General features: G+C 50.3%; 1 protein-coding gene across 2 annotated transcripts in view; it reads right to left on the reverse strand.

Annotated features, from left to right (window-relative positions):
* The window catches only part of Afap1 (actin filament associated protein 1), a 117,668-nt gene that overhangs the window by 18,220 nt on the left and 75,535 nt on the right, over positions 1-23,913 (reverse strand). For both annotated transcript variants that reach the window (XM_075943777.1, XM_075943778.1), the window contains exons 9-12: positions 18,991-19,140; positions 9,789-10,000; positions 6,178-6,323; positions 624-741 (exon numbers count right to left, since the gene is read on the reverse strand). In XM_075943777.1, the coding sequence (XP_075799892.1) occupies positions 624-741; positions 6,178-6,323; positions 9,789-10,000; positions 18,991-19,140 (626 nt within the window). The remainder of the gene's footprint in view (positions 1-623; positions 742-6,177; positions 6,324-9,788; positions 10,001-18,990; positions 19,141-23,913) is intronic.

A 23,913-nucleotide genomic window follows, 5' to 3' on the forward strand; every position in this document is an offset into this window, starting at 1 on the left:
AGTTTCTCACACACGCTCTCCCACACCTGCTCACTACACAGGCAGGCACGGGTCAGGCCAACAAAGGTACACAGTTCCCAACCACCAGCCAAATAATAGAGGCCCAGCAGGGATCTGCTCATGATCTGGAAACATTGGGCAAAACAGGGAAAAATAAAAACTAAGGCTAAATGGACATACTTGAGGCCTGCTTGACAGCGAAGCTGCCACAGAGCATCCCCGCATTCGTGTGTGAGTGCTCCACGCCAGCACGCCAGCAGCCGCTCCAGGCCTCTGTCTGATGGCAGGGTGGCGGCTGCAGCCGTGCTGGGCGTAACTAGTCAGAGTAACGTAGACTGTTGTGTCTGACTGACGCGAGCTGTGAAACTGAATATTCTTCCAGCTCCGTCTATTTATTTTAACTTAAGTCGCCGGCTTCCATCTTGGGTGACGAGCTGTATGTGATGACGATAACAGAAATAGACGAGCTGTCCACTAGGGATCACGTGAGCTGCTGTTCACGTCAGAGACCAGGGTTTGGGGGAGCAGTGGTATAATTCTCCATCTCAGTTCACTAGAATGGAAAACTAGGCACTCCAGGACAGAAGTAACTAGCAATTTGCCTTCTAACAAAGGACACTCACCGAGCCGTTGACACAGGGGACGTCATCATAGTGCAATGCTGTCCCGCTGGGGTGGGCGTAGCCGTTGGAGATGCTCCCCAGGTATGGGCTCGTGGATACTGCCCGCCTGTTCATAAAGCTGAGAGGGAGAAAACATGGACATGCGAGTTAATCAGCAGGGCCTCTGTGAACCTTGATGCAACCAAAGGCCATGCCAGGGTCAGAGGCAGAACCCTTAGGACCTTAAGCAGATGTATATGTCATCTTCAAGGGACTGGGGACAATCCTCACCCAGAGCCAAGACAGGCTCCAGCACAGACAATGAACACCATGTATGGGGATACACAGCGGCACCTACAAGTGGAGCGGCCCAGACAGGTACTACTATCTTAACCACAGCCAGGGAAAGCATACACCCAGGGAGGGCACAGCAGCTCTTTCTGACGGGCTGGTCCTCTCACAGCAATGAACCAGTTTCAACCTGTCTATAGAGACTGGCCCCTCCCAAAGGCAGGGGGCAGCATGGCCTCCGCCACTCCCTGGCCTGCTGTGGGACGTTCGTGGCTGCACAGCAAGCCCTCACTGAGCTCTGGCAGCCACACAGCATACTTCAGCTGCTCCCTGAGCTTCTGGAGGCCCTGAGAGCAGCCATGCTGAGGCCTCAGAATCCCGTGCTGCTGTGATGCGTGTGACATACATGCCTGGGTCTTGGTTCCCTAAAACCTTGGGATTTCCTAATGATAATGGGAGCCAGCCGCCTTTGCCCATCCCATCCCTGGAAAGCCTGATGGATTTGGGGGTGGGGTGCGAGTGGATAAGGAAACTGCCTTATGATCAGAGCCAGGGACTTTCAGCTCTGAGAGGACAGGGTGGAAGAGCTCCTGGATGGGAGACACCAGGAAGGCACCATACCCAGAGGAGCAAACCCAGGAGGAAGCTGTACCCAGGCACGGGGTTCACAAGGGAGGGCACTAGATCCAGGGAAAGTGCCGCACACAGGGAATCACCAGACCTAGAGAAGGCGTGTACCCAAGGAAGGTGCCATATCCAGGGAGGGCACTGTACCCAGGGAAGAGGTGGCAGCTCTTGTACCTCTCCTACCCAAGAGCTCCATGCTGGTGGACTCCTAACACACCAGTGACATAGCAAACAAAGCACTTCCTAGGGTCTAAGAAGAGTCTGTGGGGTGAAAGAACCTCAAGTTAACATCTGCTCTTTAACGAGAATGGATTTGTGAGTGAGTCCTGGGGACAGAGCTTTTGATCTTCAGGGCCTGACACTGTGTCCTGGTGGACATTTCAGAATTGTCCTTCAGTGGGCCCCTGTTGGAGTCCACAGAGAACTGGGATGCCACCTGATGTGAGAAGAGCCCGTACCTGGCAGCCAGAGGTGGAGAGCAAGAGTCTGCATTTAAAAGAGAAAGGACTGTTTTCCTCTCCTCCCCAGGCACGCTCCCCAGAGAGCCAGACAGAGCACATTGGTCCTCCATCTGCCACCGCCCAGAGGCATCAAAAGTCACCAAGAAAAGTCAAGCGAAGCACGGTGTAGGGCAGGCTGTATTCACCAGACTCCAGCTCCCCCCATCCCCGTCCTTCCCAGGCTGTGTGGTGTCAGGACTGCTGGGAGGAGGGGAGGCTCCTCAGTTCCTCAAGTGTTCTACCACCCCAGTGTCCAGAGCACAATGAGGAGAGATGGGCCAGCCTCTCAGGAAGCTGTGCTTGTTTCTGGAGAACTGTGAAAACCCAGGAAGAAAGAACCAAGGCAGCATTTTCTCCTAAGTGGGAAACTAAAATCACACAAAGTTAACAGAAATGCATTTCTACCCAAACTTTGTTTCTCGAGGAAAGGAGCTTGGGGCAGCACAGCCAGCCACCTGTGTTGCGCTGCACACCCTAATGGCCACTCTCACAGTGCACTGCTGCCCCCTGCTGGAAGAGGGTGGCAAGCATGGCTCCTCTGGCACATGTAACAACTTAAGACTTCTTAGCTTATGAACAGTGATATAATTATTCTGCACTTAATCTACGTCAAATTAAGTGTAGGAAAGCTAAAGTCACAGGAAGGAGAAAATGCAAAAAGGAAAGACTGACTAGCCGCTTAGGAGTTCCTGAATGTTTCACATACATGTTTAAGGGGTGGATGGAAAGACTCAGTTGAGGGCTGTCTTGGGGGAAGGCTGGGAGTGAGGTAAACAGAAGCATGGCAGGACCCCCGGCGTGCCTGCACCCGTTAGTGCCGAGCATAGCCACTGCTGAGCACTCAGCGCTGCACGTGAATTCACACACTGTTTTCCCTCCCCAGCAGGGCCCTCATCTTCGCTCCGCAATGTCAGGCTGCCCAGGGCTCATACTTACGCACAGATATCAGGAAGTATCAAGGACAGTCAGAAGAGCACAGGGTACCCTAACTGGGCACACTTCCACTTCCTTCAATGGGGATGCCCAAAGGACTTAAAGAGCATATACACACACTTCCTCATTGGCAGAGGCCTTCTCCACTGCCAGAGCAGCCTAAGGTTTACAGAGAGAGGCACAGGGCGGTAAGAGAACTTCTGCAGAGCCAAGAGTAAGCAGGGGGGCAACGATCCCCTCTAGCAATCTTTCCACAATGACTGAGAGCCAAGTGTGTAAGTGGGAAAGAGCTGAGTCTACAACATACGAGCATTCCAGGGAACCTGTATGTAAACGCAGAGACCTGCAGCGACCTGAAGATGGTGGCTGGAAGGTGGCTCTCTCAGACTGGCCCGCTTTAGTCAGACAGAAACATCTTTACCACCACATTCTTCTGAACCTGTGATGGGCAACACCTGTGAGCCATGCAGGGGAAACCAAGGCACTGACTTCTGTCACCTGACTCACGGTCTCTGGTCAGCTTCAGGACCTGTCCTCAGTGTCCAGCACCATCCACACTGTTACATGCCAATCTCTCAGGGGAGTCCTGTATGGTTTTTTCCTGTTTCCTGTTCCTTTTCAGAACATTATTGCCTTCCTTCCTTCAGGAAGGCACAATGGCTGATAATTCTCCTAATCGTCTGGCAAAGAATCACCACACGGCTGCCAAGTTATAAAAGGCGAAAAATTAACGTAATCCCGGACTCTCTATCGCTTTGGCAAGCGGCCGCATTGTGAAGGCTGTTTCCTTGTTCAGTCTCCTCTCTGTTAAGTTTCATGGCAATTCTTGGCTAGAAAACTAAAACATGAAAATTAACTTTATTGCTAGCTAACATCCCTAAAAAGATTCTAATGAGCTTTAGAGAAAAGATTCCTAAGGTAAGTTCATACGCTTTTTTAATGAAGAGTGTTTGATACAGCAAACTGCATTCCTTTCTCCAGGCTGTGGCCACCCCTCATTTGGTTTAGATTAAAACCCTGCTCAGTTATAAAGGAAAAGCTGGGTTTCTCCTGAATGTGCTGGTCTGTTTGCTGATTAGAGTCAACAGCAAGTGAGTTTTCCTTTGGGGATTTTAGTAACGTCCACATTAAGTACAGATAACAACTATTAATATTTCAACCTGGAGATCTCACAGTATGAGGCTCCCCACTTAAGTTCCTGCCTTGACTTCAGTGATGGACTGTAATGTGAAACTATAAGCTGAAATAAACTCTTTCCTCCTCAAGCTGTGTTTGGCCATCATATTTTACCATAAAACCCCTAAGGTGTGTCTATACTCTGTTTCAAAAACTGGATTATTTGTTTTCTTAATGTTCAGATATTTTTAGATCTATGCATATTCTAGATACTAAGCCTTTTGTCAGATGTTTAACTGGTGACGTCCCCTCCCCAATTCTATAGGCTACCATGTTGCTAGAATGAGGGTGTCCTTGGCTATACAATTTTTTTTTCATTTAAAATTTCTACAGGAGTCACATAAGTTGCAAGGGACCAGAGGGGAGGTGGGGCTATCCCAAGGAAGGGAAAATAGGATTTAGAGTTATAAAGGGGAACTAGAATAGGAGAATTAAATGAGGAGGGACAAGATAGGGCAGGGGATAAGAGGGAAAATGGGAGGGATAATTAACACGGAAGGCCTTTTAAAGGCCATTTGGAAACCTACTATAGTAGAAGCATCCTAAAATATATAAAAAGGATTTAAGCGGAGATACCATATAATGGGGGAGACGATGCACCAACTAGACATCTCATGCTACCAAGGAAAAGCCCCAGTTGCAGAAATGGGTTAAATATTCTTGAGTCATTGGCCCAAGGGATCTCATAGCCACCCAAATGTTACAGGCTATTGCTAGTGATTTTGGTTATCTCCTCAACCTGATGGTAAGATCCTATTGCTGCAGATACCATTTACTTATCCCATCAAACCCTCAAAAATTAGAGCTAGTGCCCAAAGAGAAGTTTCACCACTACTATCTACTATTCATAGTGCTGGAAGGTACTATACACACTATAGGAGGAGAAAAATAATCATTACTCTAACCCAGCTATAAACCCCATTGACCTATAACAGAAATTTGCATACTGGTGCAACAGTGGCATAAACTGACATTAAGGCCCACTATAAGATGGAACACATACCTACTAAAGTGGACTAAGAACCTAAGAGTGAACAGGTCCTAGGGGAAACCTGCAACAGTTATTCTGGAGTCCGCCTAGCAAAGGCTACCCCAAATGCATCCAGGATTCTCTACTGTCACCATCTGAGGGGGACACATGCCAGGGGCACAGTGCTGTGGAGAAGCCTGTTCATCACCACAGCCTGGACAACAAATCACATGTCAAAACATCACAGAAGGAGAACACACCTCAGGTGAGTATGGAAAAAGCCACGACCTTGTGGAACAGCTGGGGATGCTGAATGCCCAGTGATACTGAAGGCCAGCATGGACTGAGGACCCCACAGAAACTGCTGCTCCAAACCCCTCATTATTAATGTGATCAACAAGCGTTCTGGCTCAAACGTATGCTTTGCACAAAGTAGCATTATTTGTCACCACTTAAATTTAGAAAGTGCCAAACCCACAGATTTAAGATCTTGGGCTTTGTTGGGCAGTGGTGGCCTGTGCCTTTAATCCCAGGACTTGGGAAGCAGAGGCAGGTAAATCTCTGAGTTTGAGGCCAACGTGGCAGAGAGAGTTCTAGCATGGCCCGGGCTACACAGAGAAACCCTGCCTCAAGAAAAAAAAAAGAAAGAAAAGAAAAACAAAAATAATCTTGGGCATTATTTCAGCAACACATAGAATCCTTTCTGTTTTCTAGAAGGCCCCTGCCACAAAGAAGATGGCAACAGCTACCCAGATGCCCACAGAACAAAATCAGGACTATGACCTGTTGGTGCAAATAAAAAACAGACACAGCTCCTTATTGTCTCTGACTACAAGGGCAGAGCTAAGTGACTGTAATGGACTGTCTGCCCCAGGAAGCCAGTGCTACCATCTTCAGAGAAGTTTGACAAACCTACTGTAGCAGAAATCCCACCAACATCAGAGCCACCATGGCCAACACCCCACCAAGGAAAAGTCTTCAGGTGTGCTCTGGTCTGCACGCTCACCCGACACCTATTGTCAAACAGTAGAAGAATGTTGCTAGTTCAGACCTTCCACAAGCTATGCAGGAGTCTTACCAAAAGGTCTGTTTGGCCGTCTGTATAACATTTGCTGACATCTCCACGTCTATGTAGTCATAGTGCAGGGCTCCTGGATCTGTTGAAGATCCCGTCTCTGCCAGTAAGATGCCAATCCATCTGCCCATGTCTTCAGAAGATGATGCCTGCCATGGGGGAAAAAAAGCATGATTCATTTAACCAAAGAAAAAGAGGTGTGACAGGAAGGGAAAGAAAACATGGAGAGACACCATGTAGCTGCTGAAGGAGAAAGATGCCCAGAACCTTTACTGGTAAGCTGAAGCCTCATGGTGATATAAAGATGAATAGAAATGGGTTAACTTAAAAAAAAGGCTAGCTATGAATACACCTAAGTCATTGACTAAACAGTGTTGTAATTAATATAGTTTCTGTGTAATTATTTGGGTCTGGGCAGCTGGGAAATGAAAGAGCAGTCTCCATTTCCAAAATGGTGTGCCAATGTGTCAACTACATCCACATAAAACCTGAGAGAACTTGGAAAGGAATTCTAGACACAAAAGAACAGAAATAAGCATGGTTTCTTGGTAGCAGCATTTTCTCAGGTGAACTCTGATTGCTAGAAGAAAGCAGAGGCATGATTCCTATAAAAGACAGCTTCCTGACTCATCATTAGCAGCAAAAAGTGTGTGGCTCCTTTAAGAGCTGGCTTCCTGGTTTGTGTTGGTGTGGTTATGAAGCACTTAAACGGGGTCTGTGAGCAGTGTGATACAAATTGCTTAATGGTGACATAGATCCACTGCATCCCTGGAGCTGGGGCAGTGAGCACGGGCTAAATCTCACCTGGGAGCATTTGCTAGTTTTTTTAGATTTTTGTATTTTATGTATATGAATGTTTTTGCTTACATGTATGCACGTGAGCCATGTGTATGCATGGTACCCAAGGAGACCAGAAGATGGCATTGAATCCCCCAGAAATGGAGTTTCAGCTGGTTATGAGCTGAAAATCAAACCTGAGGACACGCCTCAGAGTGTGTTCAAAGACTGAGGGTGCATAGCTAGTAAAGGAATACCGTCAGGGGCTGAGGCCCCCTGAAATTACTACACACACAGGTAAATGGATAGTTACTGAGATGTGTGTAAGGAGAACTTTTCTCAGTAGAAGGAACTGAGGAATGAATGTCATCACTCAGCCACCGTCATCAGCAGAGGGACTGCTGTAGGCCAGTCTCCAGTGCTGACATAAGATAGTCTCCAGGGCTCTGTTCACATGACAGAGGGGGCATGAGGAGGCTTTCAGCCTGGAAAGGGCCCAAGGTATCTACGGGGGTTATGTGGGAAATGTCTCCCAGAGTCTCAGCACTCCGGAGACCCCAGTTGGAGGCACTGTTTGGGGAGGTTTAGATGCTGCAGCCTGGATGGGAGATGAGAAAGTATGATACTGGGGGCAGGCTTTGAAAGACAAAAGCCTCATAAACTTCCGGTTTGTTCTCTCTGCTTCATGTTTATGGTAAAGGATGTGAACGCATAGTTTTCTGCTCCAATCATGCTGCTTGCTGCCACCCCTCTCCCCACATGGTGGGCTCTTGTTGCTCTGGAACTCTAAACCCAAACAAGCTTTTTCTTCTGTAAGGTGCCTTGGTCATGGTGTTTTATCAGAACAATAGAAAAGTATTCCATGTTCCAATGAATCACATCACTAGGGAATACATGACACCTCCCTACAGGACACACCATACGTGATGCCACTTCCACCTGGCTCCTGCAAGGGTGCCAGGATAGCCCATCAGAAGGAGAAGGAACATTCCAAAGGAAGGATCTTCTATAATATAAAAGGGTCTGTGCCCTGGGGAGTATCAGTAGTATGAACTGGATGGAGTCACTGAGAGGCTTGGAGGATAAATAGCCACACGGTTTTCATGTATACATCAGGTACTAGGACCGTGCTGGCATAACTGGAAAATTCAGATTAAGACCTAGGCATCATGGGAGAGCATGGCACCAGTATTAACTTCCATTCTTGCCATCACTGTGGTTCTAGCAAAGTGGTGTCCTTGCTTTTGTTTTTATTTTTATTTTTACAAATACACATAGAATTATTTAAGAGTAGAAGGGGGAGGAAATCCACAAAAGTGTGTGGAAATCTGTGTGTTGGGACATCAGGAAACACCACAGTGGGGGAAAACGAGGCCCTTCTTTGTACTGGTTCTGTAAGTCCAAAAGCATCTATAGATTAAAGTTAAAATCTCCAGCCTTCCTTGCTGGCCCACGGCACGACCACCATTAAGGCTTGGGAACAGAACCCAGGTCACCTCAGGGCACAGTCCTGTGTGTGAGCACTGCGATCCCTCAGGCCACAGCCCTGTACATGAGCACTGTGTCACCTCAGCCCCACAGCCCTGTACATGAGCACTGTGTCACCTCAGCCCCACAGCCCTGTGCATGAGCACTGTGTCCCCTCAGCCCCACAGCCCTGTGTGTGAGCACTGTGTCCCCTCAGTTCTGTAGAAACAGTTGATGACTTGGAAGACACCAGTTCAACAAGCTCTTTCTTGTCCTTCAGGAGAATGAGTTCACTCTCCATTACACTGGAGAAACAAACAAGCACCCGCTAGGGCTGCAGATATTCTGAAGCCACGGAACTTTCTTCTCTTTGTGGACTCAGTACTAAGCACCCCCACAGAGGTAACTCACACCCACTCCACTCTGGGCTCCTCTCTTTGGTTGGACACCCAGTCCAATTCTCATCCTCCTGTGTCAGCCCCTGCCTCCTCTCCCCTGGGACACGGTTTGTTACACAGCAGCCACCAGGGGGCTCAGTCATCTTCTTGGTTCCCCATCAAAACAAAATAATGAAACAAAAACTTACCATGAAAGCAAGTCTGGAAATTAGTACCACATTTAGAAATTCAAGACCTCGTTGACTGCCTGACTGGCACCTTGACCCTGGGCAGAGTCCCACACCCACACCACAGCCATTTAAGGTTTTGCTCTCCATGTGACAGACAGCCCACTTGTCAGCCCACTCTTCCATGCCTAACATAGTCTCACTTCCGCTGACCTCATGGCATGAACGCACTGACATATACCCTGGGAAGCCATCAATCTTGACATCTGTGAATGCATGATGTGTGTGCGTATCTTAGTCATAACAAGGATAAAGGGGCGGGGAATAGGAAAAACAAGTTTGGATTAATGGCAGGTAGAAAATAACAAGACGGAAGACTGGTGAATCAGTTCTCCAAAAGCAGTCAAGTAGCCAGGCAGTGGTGCAGTGGTGGCACACTCCTTTAATCACAGCACTCAGGAGGTAGAGGCAGGTGGATTCCTCAGTTCGAGGCCAGCCTAGTCTACAAAGTGAGTTCCAGAACAGCAAGGACTACATGGAGAAACCCTGCCTTGAAAAACCAAAAAGAAGAAGAGGAGAACAATGAGAAGGGGAGAGGAGCCAGGCATCCTGTGCAATCCCTGACTCTCTCAAAGAGAAACCCAGAACAAAAAAGTACAAAACAGAATGGACCAAAGGAGGGAAGGGGCTGGATCAAAATCAGACCCTGCAGGGAGCCAGGGTCTTCTGTAAAGGACCAAATCATGGTGGTGTTGAGAGAGCCTATGCACTCATCTCTGAACAGAGGCCCCAGAGAATCCTTTACCTCTAACACAGCCACCTCCTGTCCATTGCGAAGCAGCCGGAAGGTCAGCGGGTGCTTGGAATCCAAGCCCGGAATCACTTCACAGCCACGTAGAGGGATGGAGACAATGTGGGTCTTCAGGTCGGCCCTGTCCTTGTGGAAAATGAGCTTGCTGTCTTTCACTCGACACCAGCGCTCCCGCCAGCGGCTGTTGGAGAGCACATTTAGGTACCCTGCGGAGAGAGGATGCCACAGCTCAGTCTCCTGAGCAAGCCAAGGTACCAGTGAGCCCTGCCCATGTCCCTCGTCTGTGGTCTCTTTCAGACCAGGGAATTGCCATGAAACACATGCTCACACCCCAGGTTTTAAGTGTTACTAACGAGAGAAGAACCATTATTACACAGCCAGCTCTCCACAGGACCTGGAAGCGTTTCACTGGTGCAGAGCCATTTCATGTGTAAGAACCAGTTTCAGGGGCTTGGTGTTTACATGGAAACCTGGAAATCACCTTGAGAGAGTGACCGTGGATATGCGATGGCTAGAAGGCAATGGGGACTGACAGCTGCCTGCATCTAACGAAAGAGAAATCGCATGCAAACGATCTAACTGCAAACACTGTAAGCAGAGCATGGAAGACAGAGAAACAGAAGTATCTGAAGATGAAAATTCTCCAGGAAGTGGGAGGCCTGGGGAGTGGTGAGCTCCCCAGCGCTGGATGTGTTCCAGCAAGTGACGGAACGTGGCTGGTATGAGCTCCCCACCCACGGGCCTGAGGCCTCCTCCTGGTCTCTGTGTTCCAATCCCCACATGTGGAAGCGAGGGCTTCATCTCCTGGGGAAACTAACACAGATGAAGCCTGACTGCCTGAGTCTGGGTCTGTGTGATGGTGTTCCTGGCATTACAGGCATAATAGTATCTTTAGTGTATCGTATAGAGATGTGATGTTACACATGACAGAATTACAGGGAGAATTATCCCCAAAAAGAGAAAAATCCTCAAACACAGGAAAATGAGAATTTGGGGCTATCACAAAGCACATTATTCTAGAAAGACTGAGGCATGAGTTGGAGGGTCCACGGTGACTGTGGCCCCAGGGGCAGTGGCTGTTATGGCCTCCAACTGTTCCACACTGCAGATACCAACACTCAGAGATTAGGAAGGGATTAAACAGCGGGAAAGGGCAAGCAGCAGGTGAAAGGGAAGGAGGTGAAGAACACTGGGTGTCACTCAGCCGCTCTCAGCTCTTGCACATCGACACTCACATGTTCGGTGCCAGGCAAAGTTCTGTACATCTCTGATGAGGATTCTCTAGATACTGCTCAATGACTAACCAAATCTGCCAAGAGTGGTCCTCACCTAGGCATGGGTCTCCTGCACACACCCTAAAGTGCACCTCGTGGTGAACAAAGTTACTATTCGCCATGCTAGTCGATGACTGTGAGGTCACAGACACAGGGACAGACGCCTGTGGGCTCCAGAGCAGGGGCTTGCTGCTCTCTTGTGTTCAGGCAGCTTTTAAACTTGTTCTCCAAGGGCTACCCGGGAAGGAGGAGTCACCCTCAGGTGTGGGGTGTCCTACCAGAGGCCACAGTCAGACTCGATACCTCCATGAAAGCAGAGGAGACAGAGAAGGAAGGAAGGTTATTTCCAGTACAGCTGCAGGCCTCCCTGGATCTTCAGCCTGTAGAACACTGCACTGATCCTGCTCTTTTTAATGTGTCGATGGAACTGCTCAGGTTTGCTATTATTTTAGAAGGAAAGCCCGGCATTAAAATGCAGTCGGATGAACATCTTAGCGGAACTGTAGCTCTCGGTGTTCTGACCACTACCTACAGCAATCAATCATGCCGAAAGTCACACGCTGGACTTCTGAGTAGATGTCACCTGTGTCAACAGAGCCTAAGTGTTTTCTGAGCACAAGTCCACAAACAGGATGGCAAGAAGCCCTCGAGTAACTTGATATACTCTGTACGCAAGGCTCACACATGCATGAACTGTTTAACCACTGTCACTCCCTGGGAGTGACAGCACATGCCTGTGATCCCAGCAAGCAGCAGGGAGGGTTGGGGAGAATCATGAGTTCAAGGCCAGCCTGGGCTATATAATAAGACAACAACAACAACTAACCAGTGTGGGTGTACATGAATATATTTCCAGCACTGATGAGGTAGATGTAGGAAGACATGAGATCAAAATTAACCTGGATGGCACAGGAAACCCTACCTTAAAAAACAAACTAACCATCACTAATTTAGGGCATCATGGGCTTCAGGAGGCTGCCAAATATGGAAAGTAGAAAGGACATGACTTGTGCAGGTCTGCAGGGCCAGCAGCTGAGCTGCTCTTGGCTGGGCCTATGCAAGGAGTAGAAGACACACAAGTATGGGAACCCCAGTGACTACACTGTAGAGAGCCTCAGACACCAGCCGGGGCAGGTAGCCTCAGACAGCAGCCGGGGCAGATAGCCCTGGACACCAGGCCGGGCAGATAGCCTCGGACACTAAAGCAGGCAGGTAGCCTTAGCCAGCGCAGGCTGGACAGAAGTTACTAGGACACTGTGTCAGTAGTGAGAATAGCATAGAGAGACTAGTGCACACCTGGGAACTCAGCAGCAACACCCCTGAACTGCCCACGACTCTGATTTAGGGCTCACAGCTGCGAGCTGCTTCCCCACGTGCACACAGCTGTCGCGGGACACCGCCCACCATTGGCACAGACAGCGGCACTGGCTCTGCCGTGCTCTGTCTCCAGACAGAATCTGGCCACAGTCACCAGATGCTGTAGCTTTCTCAGCGTTTCAGCCACAGAGGAATGATTGCATGAGACAGGTCCTCCCCTAATTTAGACCATGACTTCATGGGACATTACCATATTTTAATACATTCTCAGGATTTAGGTTTCAAAGAGAGGGAGAGAGAGAAAGTAAGTTTCCCTGGATAACAGGCCTGACTCACATCAACAGGAAGCTCTCAGACATGTCCGTGTTTCTGTTTGTCAGCTGGCCTCTGTGGTACCCCACTTACTCAAAAAGGGGGTTCCCAAGTTTTGTTTTCTTGGGGAGGAAGCACGGAGATGAGCGAGAGTAGGCAGAGAATGGCGGAGCTCCCCGGGCAGGAATCTGGACTCAAAGAGTGAGTGCCACGCTAGGTACCAACACCAGGGCCTTGCCAGGTCTTCAAGGGGATCAGTCAGATCTTCAGGCTGAAGCAGAAATCTGCCACAAGAGGGTACCAGAGTGCAGCCAGGACCTGAAGGCCTGCACTTCAGACTGGCATAGAAGTTGGGGGCTTCAGGGAACTATAACCCAAACTTTACATAAACAATTACATGAGGGGTTTATTGTTTGATTTGATTCATTTTGTTTTTTGTTTTAGTGTTTTGTTTTTTGTTTGTTGGGTTTTTGTTTGTTTGTTTGTTTTGTTTGTTTGTTTTTGGTTTTTGGTTTTCAGAGACAAGGTTTGTCTTGGCTGTCCTAGAACACACTCTGTGGACCAGGCTGATCTCAAACTCGCTGAGTTACACCTACCTCTGCCATCTGAGTGCTGGGATTAAAGGCGTGCACCACCACCACCTGGCTTGACTTTTGTTTTTAATCCCACTCATATTAGAGTAAGGTGCCAATATAACTTTAAAACGGGGTAATTTCAGTTTGATATTTTGAGATTCTTTCTACTCCAAATTCTACAGAAAGCAAGGCAAGACTAAACAAGGTTCCATTAGGATTACAAAGCTAACTCTACAGGCTGAGATTCCACATTTTTTCCACCTCACCCTGGGCAGGGCTGGTGTATGGATGTCTTCTGTGGACTTCAAGACACAGCAGGTGAAGAAAAGGACAATGACAGTAAGTGACATAGGTCCTCGGACTACACCGCTCACCTCCACTGACATAGGTCCTCGGACTACACCGCTCACCTCCACTGACATAGGTGCTGGGACTACACCGCTCACCTCCACTGACATAGGTGCTGGGACTACACCGCTCACCTCCACTGACATAGGTGCTGGGACTACACCGCTCACCTCCACTGACATAGGTGCTGGGACTACACCGCTCACCTCCACTGACATAGGTGCTGGGACTACACCGCTCACCCCCACTGACATAGGTGCTGGGACTACACCCCTCACCTCCACTGACATAGGTGCTGGGACTACACCGCTCACCTCCACTGACATAGGTGCTGGGACTACACCGCTCACCTCCACTGACATAGGTGCTGGGACTACACCGCTCACCTCCACTGACATAGGTGCTGGGACTACACCGCTCACCTCCACTGACATAGGTGCTCGGACTACACCGCTCACCTCCACTGACATAGGTGCTGGGACTACACCGCTCACCTCCACTGACATAGGTGCTCGGACTACACCGCTCACCTCCACTGACATAGGTCCTCGGACTACACCGCTCACCCCCACTGACATAGGTGCTCGGACTACACCGCTCACCTCCACTGACATAGGTGCTGGGACTACACCCCTCACCTCCACTGACATAGGTCCTCGGACTACACCGCTCACCTCCACTGACATAGGTGCTCGGACTACACCGCTCACCTCCACTGACATAGGTGCTCGGACTACACCGCTCACCTCCACTGACATAGGTGCTCGGACTACACCGCTCACCTCCACTGACATAGGTGCTGGGACTACACCGCTCACCCCCACTGACATAGGTGCTGGGACTACACCGCTCACCTCCACTGACATAGGTCCTCGGACTACACCGCTCACCTCCACTGACATAGGTGCTCGGACTACACCGCTCACCTCCACTGACATAGGTGCTGGGACTACACCGCTCACCCCCACTGACATAGGTGCTCGGACTACACCGCTCACCTCCACTGACATAGGTCCTCGGACTACACCGCTCACCTCCACTGACATAGGTGCTGGGACTACACCGCTCACCTCCACTGACATAGGTCCTCGGACTACACCGCTCACCCCCACCCTGACATAGGTGCTCGGACTACACCCCTCACCTCCACTGACATAGGTGCTCGGACTACACCGCTCACCTCCACTGACATAGGTGCTCGGACTACACCGCTCACCTCCACTGACATAGGTGCTGGGACTACACCGCTCACCCCCACTGACATAGGTGCTGGGACTACACCGCTCACCTCCACTGACATAGGTGCTCGGACTACACCCCTCACCTCCACTGACATAGGTGCTCGGACTACACCCCTCACCTCCACTGACATAGGTGCTGGGACTACACCCCTCACCTCCACTGACATAGGTCCTCGGACTACACCGCTCACCTCCACTGACATAGGTGCTGGGACTACACCGCTCACCTCCACTGACATAGGTGCTGGGACTACACCGCTCACCTCCACTGACATAGGTGCTGGGACTACACCGCTCACCTCCACTGACATAGGTGCTCGGACTACACCGCTCACCCCCACTGACATAGGTCCTCGGACTACACCGCTCACCTCCACTGACATAGGTGCTCGGACTACACCGCTCACCTCCACTGACATAGGTGCTGGGACTACACCGCTCACCCCCACTGACATAGGTGCTGGGACTACACCGCTCACCTCCACTGACATAGGTCCTCGGACTACACCGCTCACCTCCACTGACATAGGTGCTGGGACTACACCGCTCACCTCCACTGACATAGGTCCTCGGACTACACCGCTCACCTCCACTGACATAGGTGCTGGGACTACACCGCTCACCTCCACTGACATAGGTCCTCGGACTACACCCCTCACCTCCACTGACATAGGTGCTCGGACTACACCGCTCACCTCCACTGACATAGGTGCTCGGACTACACCGCTCACCTCCACTGACATAGGTGCTGGGACTACACCGCTCACCTCCACTGACATAGGTCCTCGGACTACACCGCTCACCTCCACTGACATAGGTGCTGGGACTACACCGCTCACCCCCACTGACATAGGTGCTGGGACTACACCGCTCACCTCCACTGACATAGGTGCTGGGACTACACCGCTCACCTCCACTGACATAGGTGCTGGGACTACACCGCTCACCTCCACTGACATAGGTCCTCGGACTACACCGCTCACCTCCACTGACATAGGTGCTGGGACTACACCGCTCACCTCCACTGACATAGGTGCTGGGACTACACCGCTCACCTCCACTGACATAGGTGCTGGGACTACACCGCTCACCTCCACTGACATAGGTGCTGGGACTACACCGCTCACCTCCACTGACATAGGTGCTGGGACTACACCGCTCACCTCCACTGACATAGGTGCTGGGACTACACCCCTCACCTCCACTGACATAGGTCCTCGGACTACACCGCTCACCTCCACTGACATAGGTGCTGGGACTACACCGCTCACCTCCACTGACATAGGTGCTCGGACTACACCGCTCACCTCCACTGACATAGGTGCTGGGACTACACCGCTCACCTCCACTGACATAGGTGCTGGGACTACACCCCTCACTTCCACTCTCGCCAAAACCAGGACATTGCTGGAGCCCACGTCCCAGGCAAGCAGCCCGAATTTCCAAAGCAATGGCTTTACTACCATGTGCTGGGCCCCATGCTGGGTGATGGGGACACAGCAGAGCAGTGTCTGAATCTAATAATGCAGTGGGAGGCTTGGACAAGACTAAGATCCCAGGGAGGTAGCAAGAGAAAGTCTCTATGTTTGTGCCCAGAACGGTGTGACTAGTGTCAGGTGCGTGTGCTGGGTTGACAGAGAGGAGGAGAACTGGAAGGAGCTCACACTTCCAGGTCTCACAGCTTGGCTTATAAAAGAACAAGAACCCCAGAACTACATCAGCCCATGGACGGCCTGATGAAAAGCACTTTTGTGTGGAGTCTCGGTGCATGTCTAGGGTACACTACCTGGAGGGCTATGGGAAGAGCTGCCCAGACCAACACTAATGCATCCCTCAAAGGCCTCTCAGGAGGACAGAGGCAGAACCTGGGGTAGCCCAGCTGCATCTGCAGGTCTGCTCCCCAGTTCATGAAAACCCTGCAAGAGCACCCAGAAGGCCACAGCACCCCACCCACCATATCAACTGCAATCAGTGTACAGACAAGCACTGAGCTCGACCCAGTAACTCCAGGGAATTTTTTCTGCCTGCTCAGCTGCTTTGCCCTCCTGGCCCATCAGCTTAGCGCTGTCTCCCAGCAGCTGCAGGGGCTCAGCTTGGCAGGGTCAGTCCTCCGGGCCTGAGTCCAGCACCTTTCCTCTGCCCAGAGCCCTGCAGCTGCACCAAGGGGCTGAAAATGGCCATTGTTCCCTGTTCCCCTAGAGACACTTCCCCTGATCTGGCAAAGAGCTGCTTGGCAATTTTAGAGTTGTGTGGCAGAGGCCAGAGCTGTGTGCGGCAGATGCCTCGGGCCCCTGAGCGCAGGATCACCCAGACTCTGGAGAAAGTGACCAGCATAGAGATGAGGCACTGTGTGACAGCAGCAGTGGCAACAGAGCGGCTTCTGGGGAGGCCTGCGAGGCTGTGCTCTTCTGACAGGACGTGAGTGACAGCAAGTCAGGAAGGGTTTCTGGGGGTGGAGGTCGCCCATTCTGTTTTCATCGAGCCCTGAGACTCGGGGCAAGTCATGCCTCTCTCTGAGCCTCAGCGTTCTCTTTTACAAGAGGAGGATCCACAGCCTCACTTGCGTGCCTTGTTAATGCACAACCATTCCTCCTAAAGGCATCTTTACCTCTAGTCAGGCCTTTAATCCCAGAACTCAGGAGAGGGAGACAGGCGGATCTCTGTAAGTTCAAGGCCAGCCTGGATTACATGACGTTACCAGGTCTCAAAAAAAAAATTCTATTTCCTCTACTTAGTAGTTGAAAAAAAAAACAGAAGCAAAATTCACTTTAACTCCTGACTTCGGTCATCACAAGAGCTGATAACAAAAGCAGGGAGCAAGACTATGTCCCCAGGAGCCCCAGGAAAATGGAGGCTGGCCAGGAGTAGTGTGGCAGTGTCCCCAGACCCTCCCCACTCTGTCACTGTCCTGTCCAGTTAACTTTACTGAGGCCAAATTCTCTCCTCATAGAAGGGAACGTGATGTGAAAGCTATCATCACCAGCTGCCCTGATTCTGTCCTCCTGTCCACAACAGCACTTGATGAGAGACAATCTAGGAATCTGGGGTGCACCGGGCTCCTGGGACCTACAGAGGCTATGATTGTTTCCTGATTCTGTCCCAAGGAGGGTGCTCAATGGGTGCAGACAGGACTGTAAACAGAGTGACTTTGAATGAAGGAATTACGCAAATGCAGATGGGAAGTAGAGTCTGCAAAAGGAATACACAAGGACAGTTCCATCCCATTCTTGTGTTTACTTTTGTTTTTCTGATAGAGGGTCTTGCCATATAGCCTTGGCTGGTTAGTGCTCACTATACAGCCTTACTGGCAGCAACCTGTATGCTTCTGCCTCCCTGGTACTAGGATAATAGGAATGTACCCCATGCCAAGATCTCTTTCTTCTAAAGAAAGGGAAGGACCTAATGGTAGAACACTAGCCTAGGACATCTCTAATACTGTAAATCAAAACAAAATCAAAAGACAAACACCTCTTTTTGCACTTACGAAGTTTTCCTCCTTGAAGGAACTCTACAATTCTCCTCAATGTGGTGGCTGGGGCCATTACAGTGATGTTGCTTCTGCTCTCATGGAGGCTGTACTCGATGGCCTGGCCACAGCCTGTCTTAGGTGCTTTGACAGATGGCGCCCTCCACCTCCGTGCTTTCCCCAGGCAGCCACCTCTGGCTGCTACACAAACATTCTTCTGGTTCGCTTCCCTGTTTGGTTCCTCTCTTTAGCTCCTGGCCCAGAGGCCATGGTGGGCAGGACTGGCTTGGTTGCTGCTGTACACCACATGCTTTACCGAATCCCTGACAAAGCAGCTCTCCCCACCCCCACAAACGGATGGAAGACAGACCGTGGGATGGACAGCTGTCTCCGGATCTACAACTTAAGTCTGAGCAAAGGAGACTCAGCCTGCCTTGTGCCTGTATCCTAGTCTGGAAACACTGGAGTGGAACCGGGGAAGGTGTTATCATACAACAGAGAATGTAGTTTTTAACCTTGAAAGAACCGGGGAGAGCATCGCAAACCCCTGAAGATTCTTCCACTACTAAAAACTGAAAGTGCTTTCTGTAATTCAGAGGGCCCCAGAGCACACCCAGGGAGAGTCTGCTGCTGCTTTGCTGCCAGCACATGGTGGGGTCTTACCACAGGTGGGCACGTCCTCCTCTGCTGATGAGGTCTGCTCATCTGTGGATGGTTTCTTCTTCCCCAGACCGATGATCTTGGTGATTTTCTTCCCAGTGACCTTGGACACAGTCCCCTTGGCATCTGACTTGGAGGTTTTCTTCCTCTTCACTGTCAACACAAAAATGTGTCTTAACCATTCATACGCCGTGGGAAAATCACAGCCTTAACCACCAAGGCATTTCTTCCCCGCAAACTGTTACTAATCGTACACGAGCATCTGTGATGCTGGGGGTTCAGATGCTGGGGTCCCTCCAGAAGCCTGTAACTCCAGGGAGGATCAGGTATGTACATATGTGCACACAAACATGTGTGCATTATCAGACACACGTGATGTACTGAAGGCAACAACAAAGGATGGCAAATAATGGCAAGAACCATGTGGAGATGGAAATGACTGGGAGAATGGCTGCGTGGTCAGACAGAGCCTGCCCAGGGCAGACTTTTGGCTGACTGCTCAGACATAGGGAATGAGTTCTGTCTGTCCCAGAGGGAGCAATGGCCACGCAGGAAGATAGGCTGACACACACTGTCAGTGTGGGAAAGATGGCGTGGCCCAAGAAACCAAGGGAAGCTGGTGTCATTTCAGCAGTGACCTGGCTGACAAGGGGCAGGTCTCCAAGGAGGGAAGGGAAAAGTGGGTCCTCATTAGGGGTCTCTCTTGTCTATTTTAGACACTTCTCTGAGCTTCCGTGTCCAGAGCTCTCAGACTGGAGGTTTACTTTTCAGATCCTCATCTCTCATTTGACCAGGGCAGTGATGGCTAACACCTATCAATAAGTAAATCTAGAAACATTTTGTACAAAAAGAATTTTTGACTTCCCCAGCAAAACCAGAAGATCTGGAAATCCCGGCTTCCACATGCATCATCTTGGGGCAGAGTCCATGCAGCTGACAATGGCTCCAAGTTCTAACACAGGGCAATTCTCATCTCTCCACCCCAGGGAAGCTGACTGCCAACTGGTGTCCCATATCTGCTCCTACTCAGCCATGTGGACAGCCCTCTCCCACCCTCAGACACGAATCCAGCTGAATCCCAGGGACGTGGCTCAAAGAAGTACACGCTCAGAGTTGAGGGACCGGATCCTTCTACTCAAGAGCAGCTCTGGGCAAAGGCTTGTCAGCCCATCTAATCTCATATGGGTGCCATGTGCTAGAGCCAGGATGCAAGCCTCTTTCCCAGGGGTCTCCTCCACTGGGACACAGCCTCCCCGGGGTGCAGTTCTGCATCAAGACCAATACAGCATCACCTCACTCAGTACACACCCCGAGTACAACCCTTCAACTGTTTGTGGCAACCTCTTAAGCAACACAAACCCTTTTAGAAGGTGATGGGTAAGTATTCTCCTTTTCCAAGAATGACTGAACCCCAGCATATCACACGGAATCATTTCAGACATGTGCGATACGCTATGGAATAATTCCAACCCCTCCTCTAAACAAGCGTGCTCACTCGCAAGCATCCCTCCCCATCCCTCTGGTGCAGAGGAGGAAGCAGTCCTCATTTCCACCTTCACTGCCTCCCTCCCCTAAGACCAGTGGGTGAATCCCTGCCTCTTCTCTGGTGTAAAAGCGAGTAGCAGTGTCTAAGGGAAAAGCTGCGATACTGTCTATAAGATGAAGCCATGAAGAATTTGGGGACAAACAACATTCTATACTGAATGTCCCTGCCATGGCCCCATAATTCTGACTCCAAGAGTATTTAGATATGGGAGTCCTAAGAAAGAAGGATAGATGAGGTCACATGGTGTGAATGACTGATCCCCAAAGTAGTGTCCTTTTATAGACTTCACAGGATACCTGAAGACACGAGCCAGGAAGAAAGGTCCCTGTGGACCTTCCCTGACTCTGGCCTTGATCCTGAGCCTCTGCAAAACCCTAGCCTGCAGTATGTGTTCTTACAAACAGACATTTTAAAACAGATTAAGGTCTCCTGAGATCTTGGGCGAAGTGAAGGGTCCATGCACCCCCTTTTCCATGCTCTTACACGCATTTACTTACAGAGTACTGAGAACCTATCCAAAGCCTTGGTGGGAAGACCCAGCGCTTCCTACTCTACCAGACAGCAACCCAGGGCAGAGATCTGGGTCATTTCTACTTCAGCCCACCCAAGCCACAGGGAGTGGAAGTGACAGTGTTTGGCTCCATCAGTGGCTTTCCAGGAACCTGTAGATGAGCTTCACTGTGTCCTACTCCCAGGCAAGGGGGAAGTGAGGAGACCAGAGACACTCTTCCCAAGGCTCTACCCTGAGGTAACCTTCCTACTCAGGCAACAGGACTCAGAGAGAACAGGATTCAGAGACTCAACATAACTGAGACCAGCTCCTGCCAGCAAAGTGCTTGCTAGACTCCAACCCCTAAGGCAGAGAATGATCACATCCTAGGTCATCCTTGGAAAAAAAGGACCCTTTTAGAGACATGACAGAAAAGCCACCATGGACACTTTGTGGCTATTCAGTGGGGTAAGGGGCAGCATTTAACATATTGCCACATTCAAAAGTCAATAGAGAACTCTCAACACAGTGCGGTTACACGGCAGAACAGTGGAAGGGCTCAAAGAGCATAGATGACCAAGACCCTAGTGACAGACAGGAAGAGAACATTCATCGCTCAGTGTGTAAATGCCACAAATCTAGGCAGCCCACTTTCTCCTACAGAGATGGAAATGAAATTATTTTCTGTCTAGTCTAAGGGAAGTAGGGGAGGGAGAGGTGACATCATCAGACCCCTGGTTCAACAGGTCCACCCACAGACACCCCGTTGAGGACTGTGTCTCAAAGGACACAGCACTGGGTGTGGGCAGCCTAGTCTAGGACTTTGATCATTTCCCCCACATCTGCTATAGGATAGTCACTGACTCCTCAGTGTTCATCTAGAATGAAGAAATGGGCATCTCTGAGCAGAGTTATTGCTTTGATTGCTGCCTTCTTTGGTGAGACCACAGTGTGTAGACAGCATGGAGGAGCTCGGGCTTCCTCTCCGTGACCACCACACGATCCATCACAAAGGGGACAAGCTAAAGAAAGCTTGACTCACATTTTCCCAATGCAAAGGAGAGAATAGTAAGGATCAAGAACAAGGGTAAGGGGGGCTTAGGGTGCATCTGGACCATGAAGTTCTCTGACGAGCAACTATAATATGCAAAGCATAGGGTCAAACAAGAGGAAGATGTTTGAGCCAGGTCATCGGCCAATTCCCAAACACAGAAAGCTGAGGACAAGAGGGGCTGGAGAGACCATGTGGCAGTTGAGAGTGTGTACTCCTCTCACAGAGGACCTGAGTTTGGATCCTAGCACTGACGTCGGGTGCCTCACCTCTAACTCCAGAGATGCAAAGCCATCTTCTGGCCTCCAAGGGCACCTGCATGCACATGTGCATATTCTCTCACATAAATAAGAAATCATTTTCTTTTTAAAGAGTGAACAGGAGATTCCTAGGGATAGATACAAAACCTACACGAACAGCCAACAGACACATTACTCCATAGACCCTAGTCACACAGGTTCATGGGGACTGGGGGACATGAAGCAAGAGAACTGACCTATTGGCTGAGCTGCTGCACCTCGGCAGTGAAACAGTAACTGGTGTGTGGCACCTTTGACGGCCCAGCTTGGGAGGCTGCGGCCAGAAGACTGTTTGAGTCCATGAGGCTGAGATTAGCCTGGACAAAGAGACAAAGAGACTATCTCCCAACAACAACAACAACAAAAATTAGAGCCAAAAAGAAAGAAAGGAGCCAAACAGCAAAGCAGGAGCCACTGAGTATCCTACCTCTGGGAGAAGTTAAAGATAGCTTCCCACACTGAGGTCTTTATTACATATAACATAACTGGTACTAGCTCTTAGAGGGCAGGACTAAAATTACATCCGGACCAGACTGCATTGGAAAACCACAATGAAGAAACAGACAGTGTGACCTTCCGGAGTGAACTGTCACTGTCTGGGCTCCAGAGTTCTCAAAGCTGGGACACTGCTGGTGCGGCACATGATTCATTCCCAGGTAGGAGCCCTCCTCAAGGGGCCACACTGAGGAGAGCCCAGGCACCCTAAGCAAGGTCTTAGGTCCACAGAGGTCTGGATCTCCCAACAGACCCTCAAGTGGCACCCATCACTTCAGCACATACTCAGGAAAAAATGTCCAGCCACGCAGATGGGGGACAACCTTTAGGAAACAGATATTTCATAAATGACTCGCAGGAAGAGCATGTGCAGAGCCTCCAAAAGCTCAAGAGCAGACGACCCCATAGGAATATGGGCAAAGGATCCGAGGCGACACCACACCAGAGAGATGCACGAGAACATTAGGCTGCTCACCGCTGGGGAGGCCACAGCTGCACACCACCATCTGCCGTACCAGAGAAAGGCTGCAGGCAATCTCAGGAGGGACAGCGATCCCAGGAGAATGTGGAGCCTCGCAGCCCCACTTCTGGATAGGTTCTTGGGAGACATGGATTTACATGTCCACACAAAGTCCTACCTGGGAGTCAGAATGTACTCACTGTCCCCACATGCCATGCCCGTGTGGAGCCAGAATACCCCCACAGTTCCCATAAATCCTGCCTGGGAGTCAGAATGTCCTCACAGTCCCACCGTCCCCATATGTTCTACCTGAAAGTCAGAACATTTTCACTGTGCTCATATTTTGTTCATGCTTTAATAGATAAAGCTTGCCTGAAGATCAGAGTGTGGAGCTAGCCACATGAGTTAGCCAGGCAGTGGTGGCACACACCTTTAATCCCAGCACTGTGGAGGCAGAAGCAGACAGATCTCTGTGAGTTCAAGACCACCCCGGGCTTCATGAGATTGAATCAGTCTAAAAGGGAAACAGAGCTCATGTGTTTGATCCCAGCACTAGGGAGGCAGAGACAGGAGCCATATGGCTGA

Source organism: Microtus pennsylvanicus, chromosome 12, assembly GCF_037038515.1.
Source record: "Microtus pennsylvanicus isolate mMicPen1 chromosome 12, mMicPen1.hap1, whole genome shotgun sequence".
Classification (NCBI taxonomy): Eukaryota; Metazoa; Chordata; class Mammalia; order Rodentia; family Cricetidae; genus Microtus; species Microtus pennsylvanicus.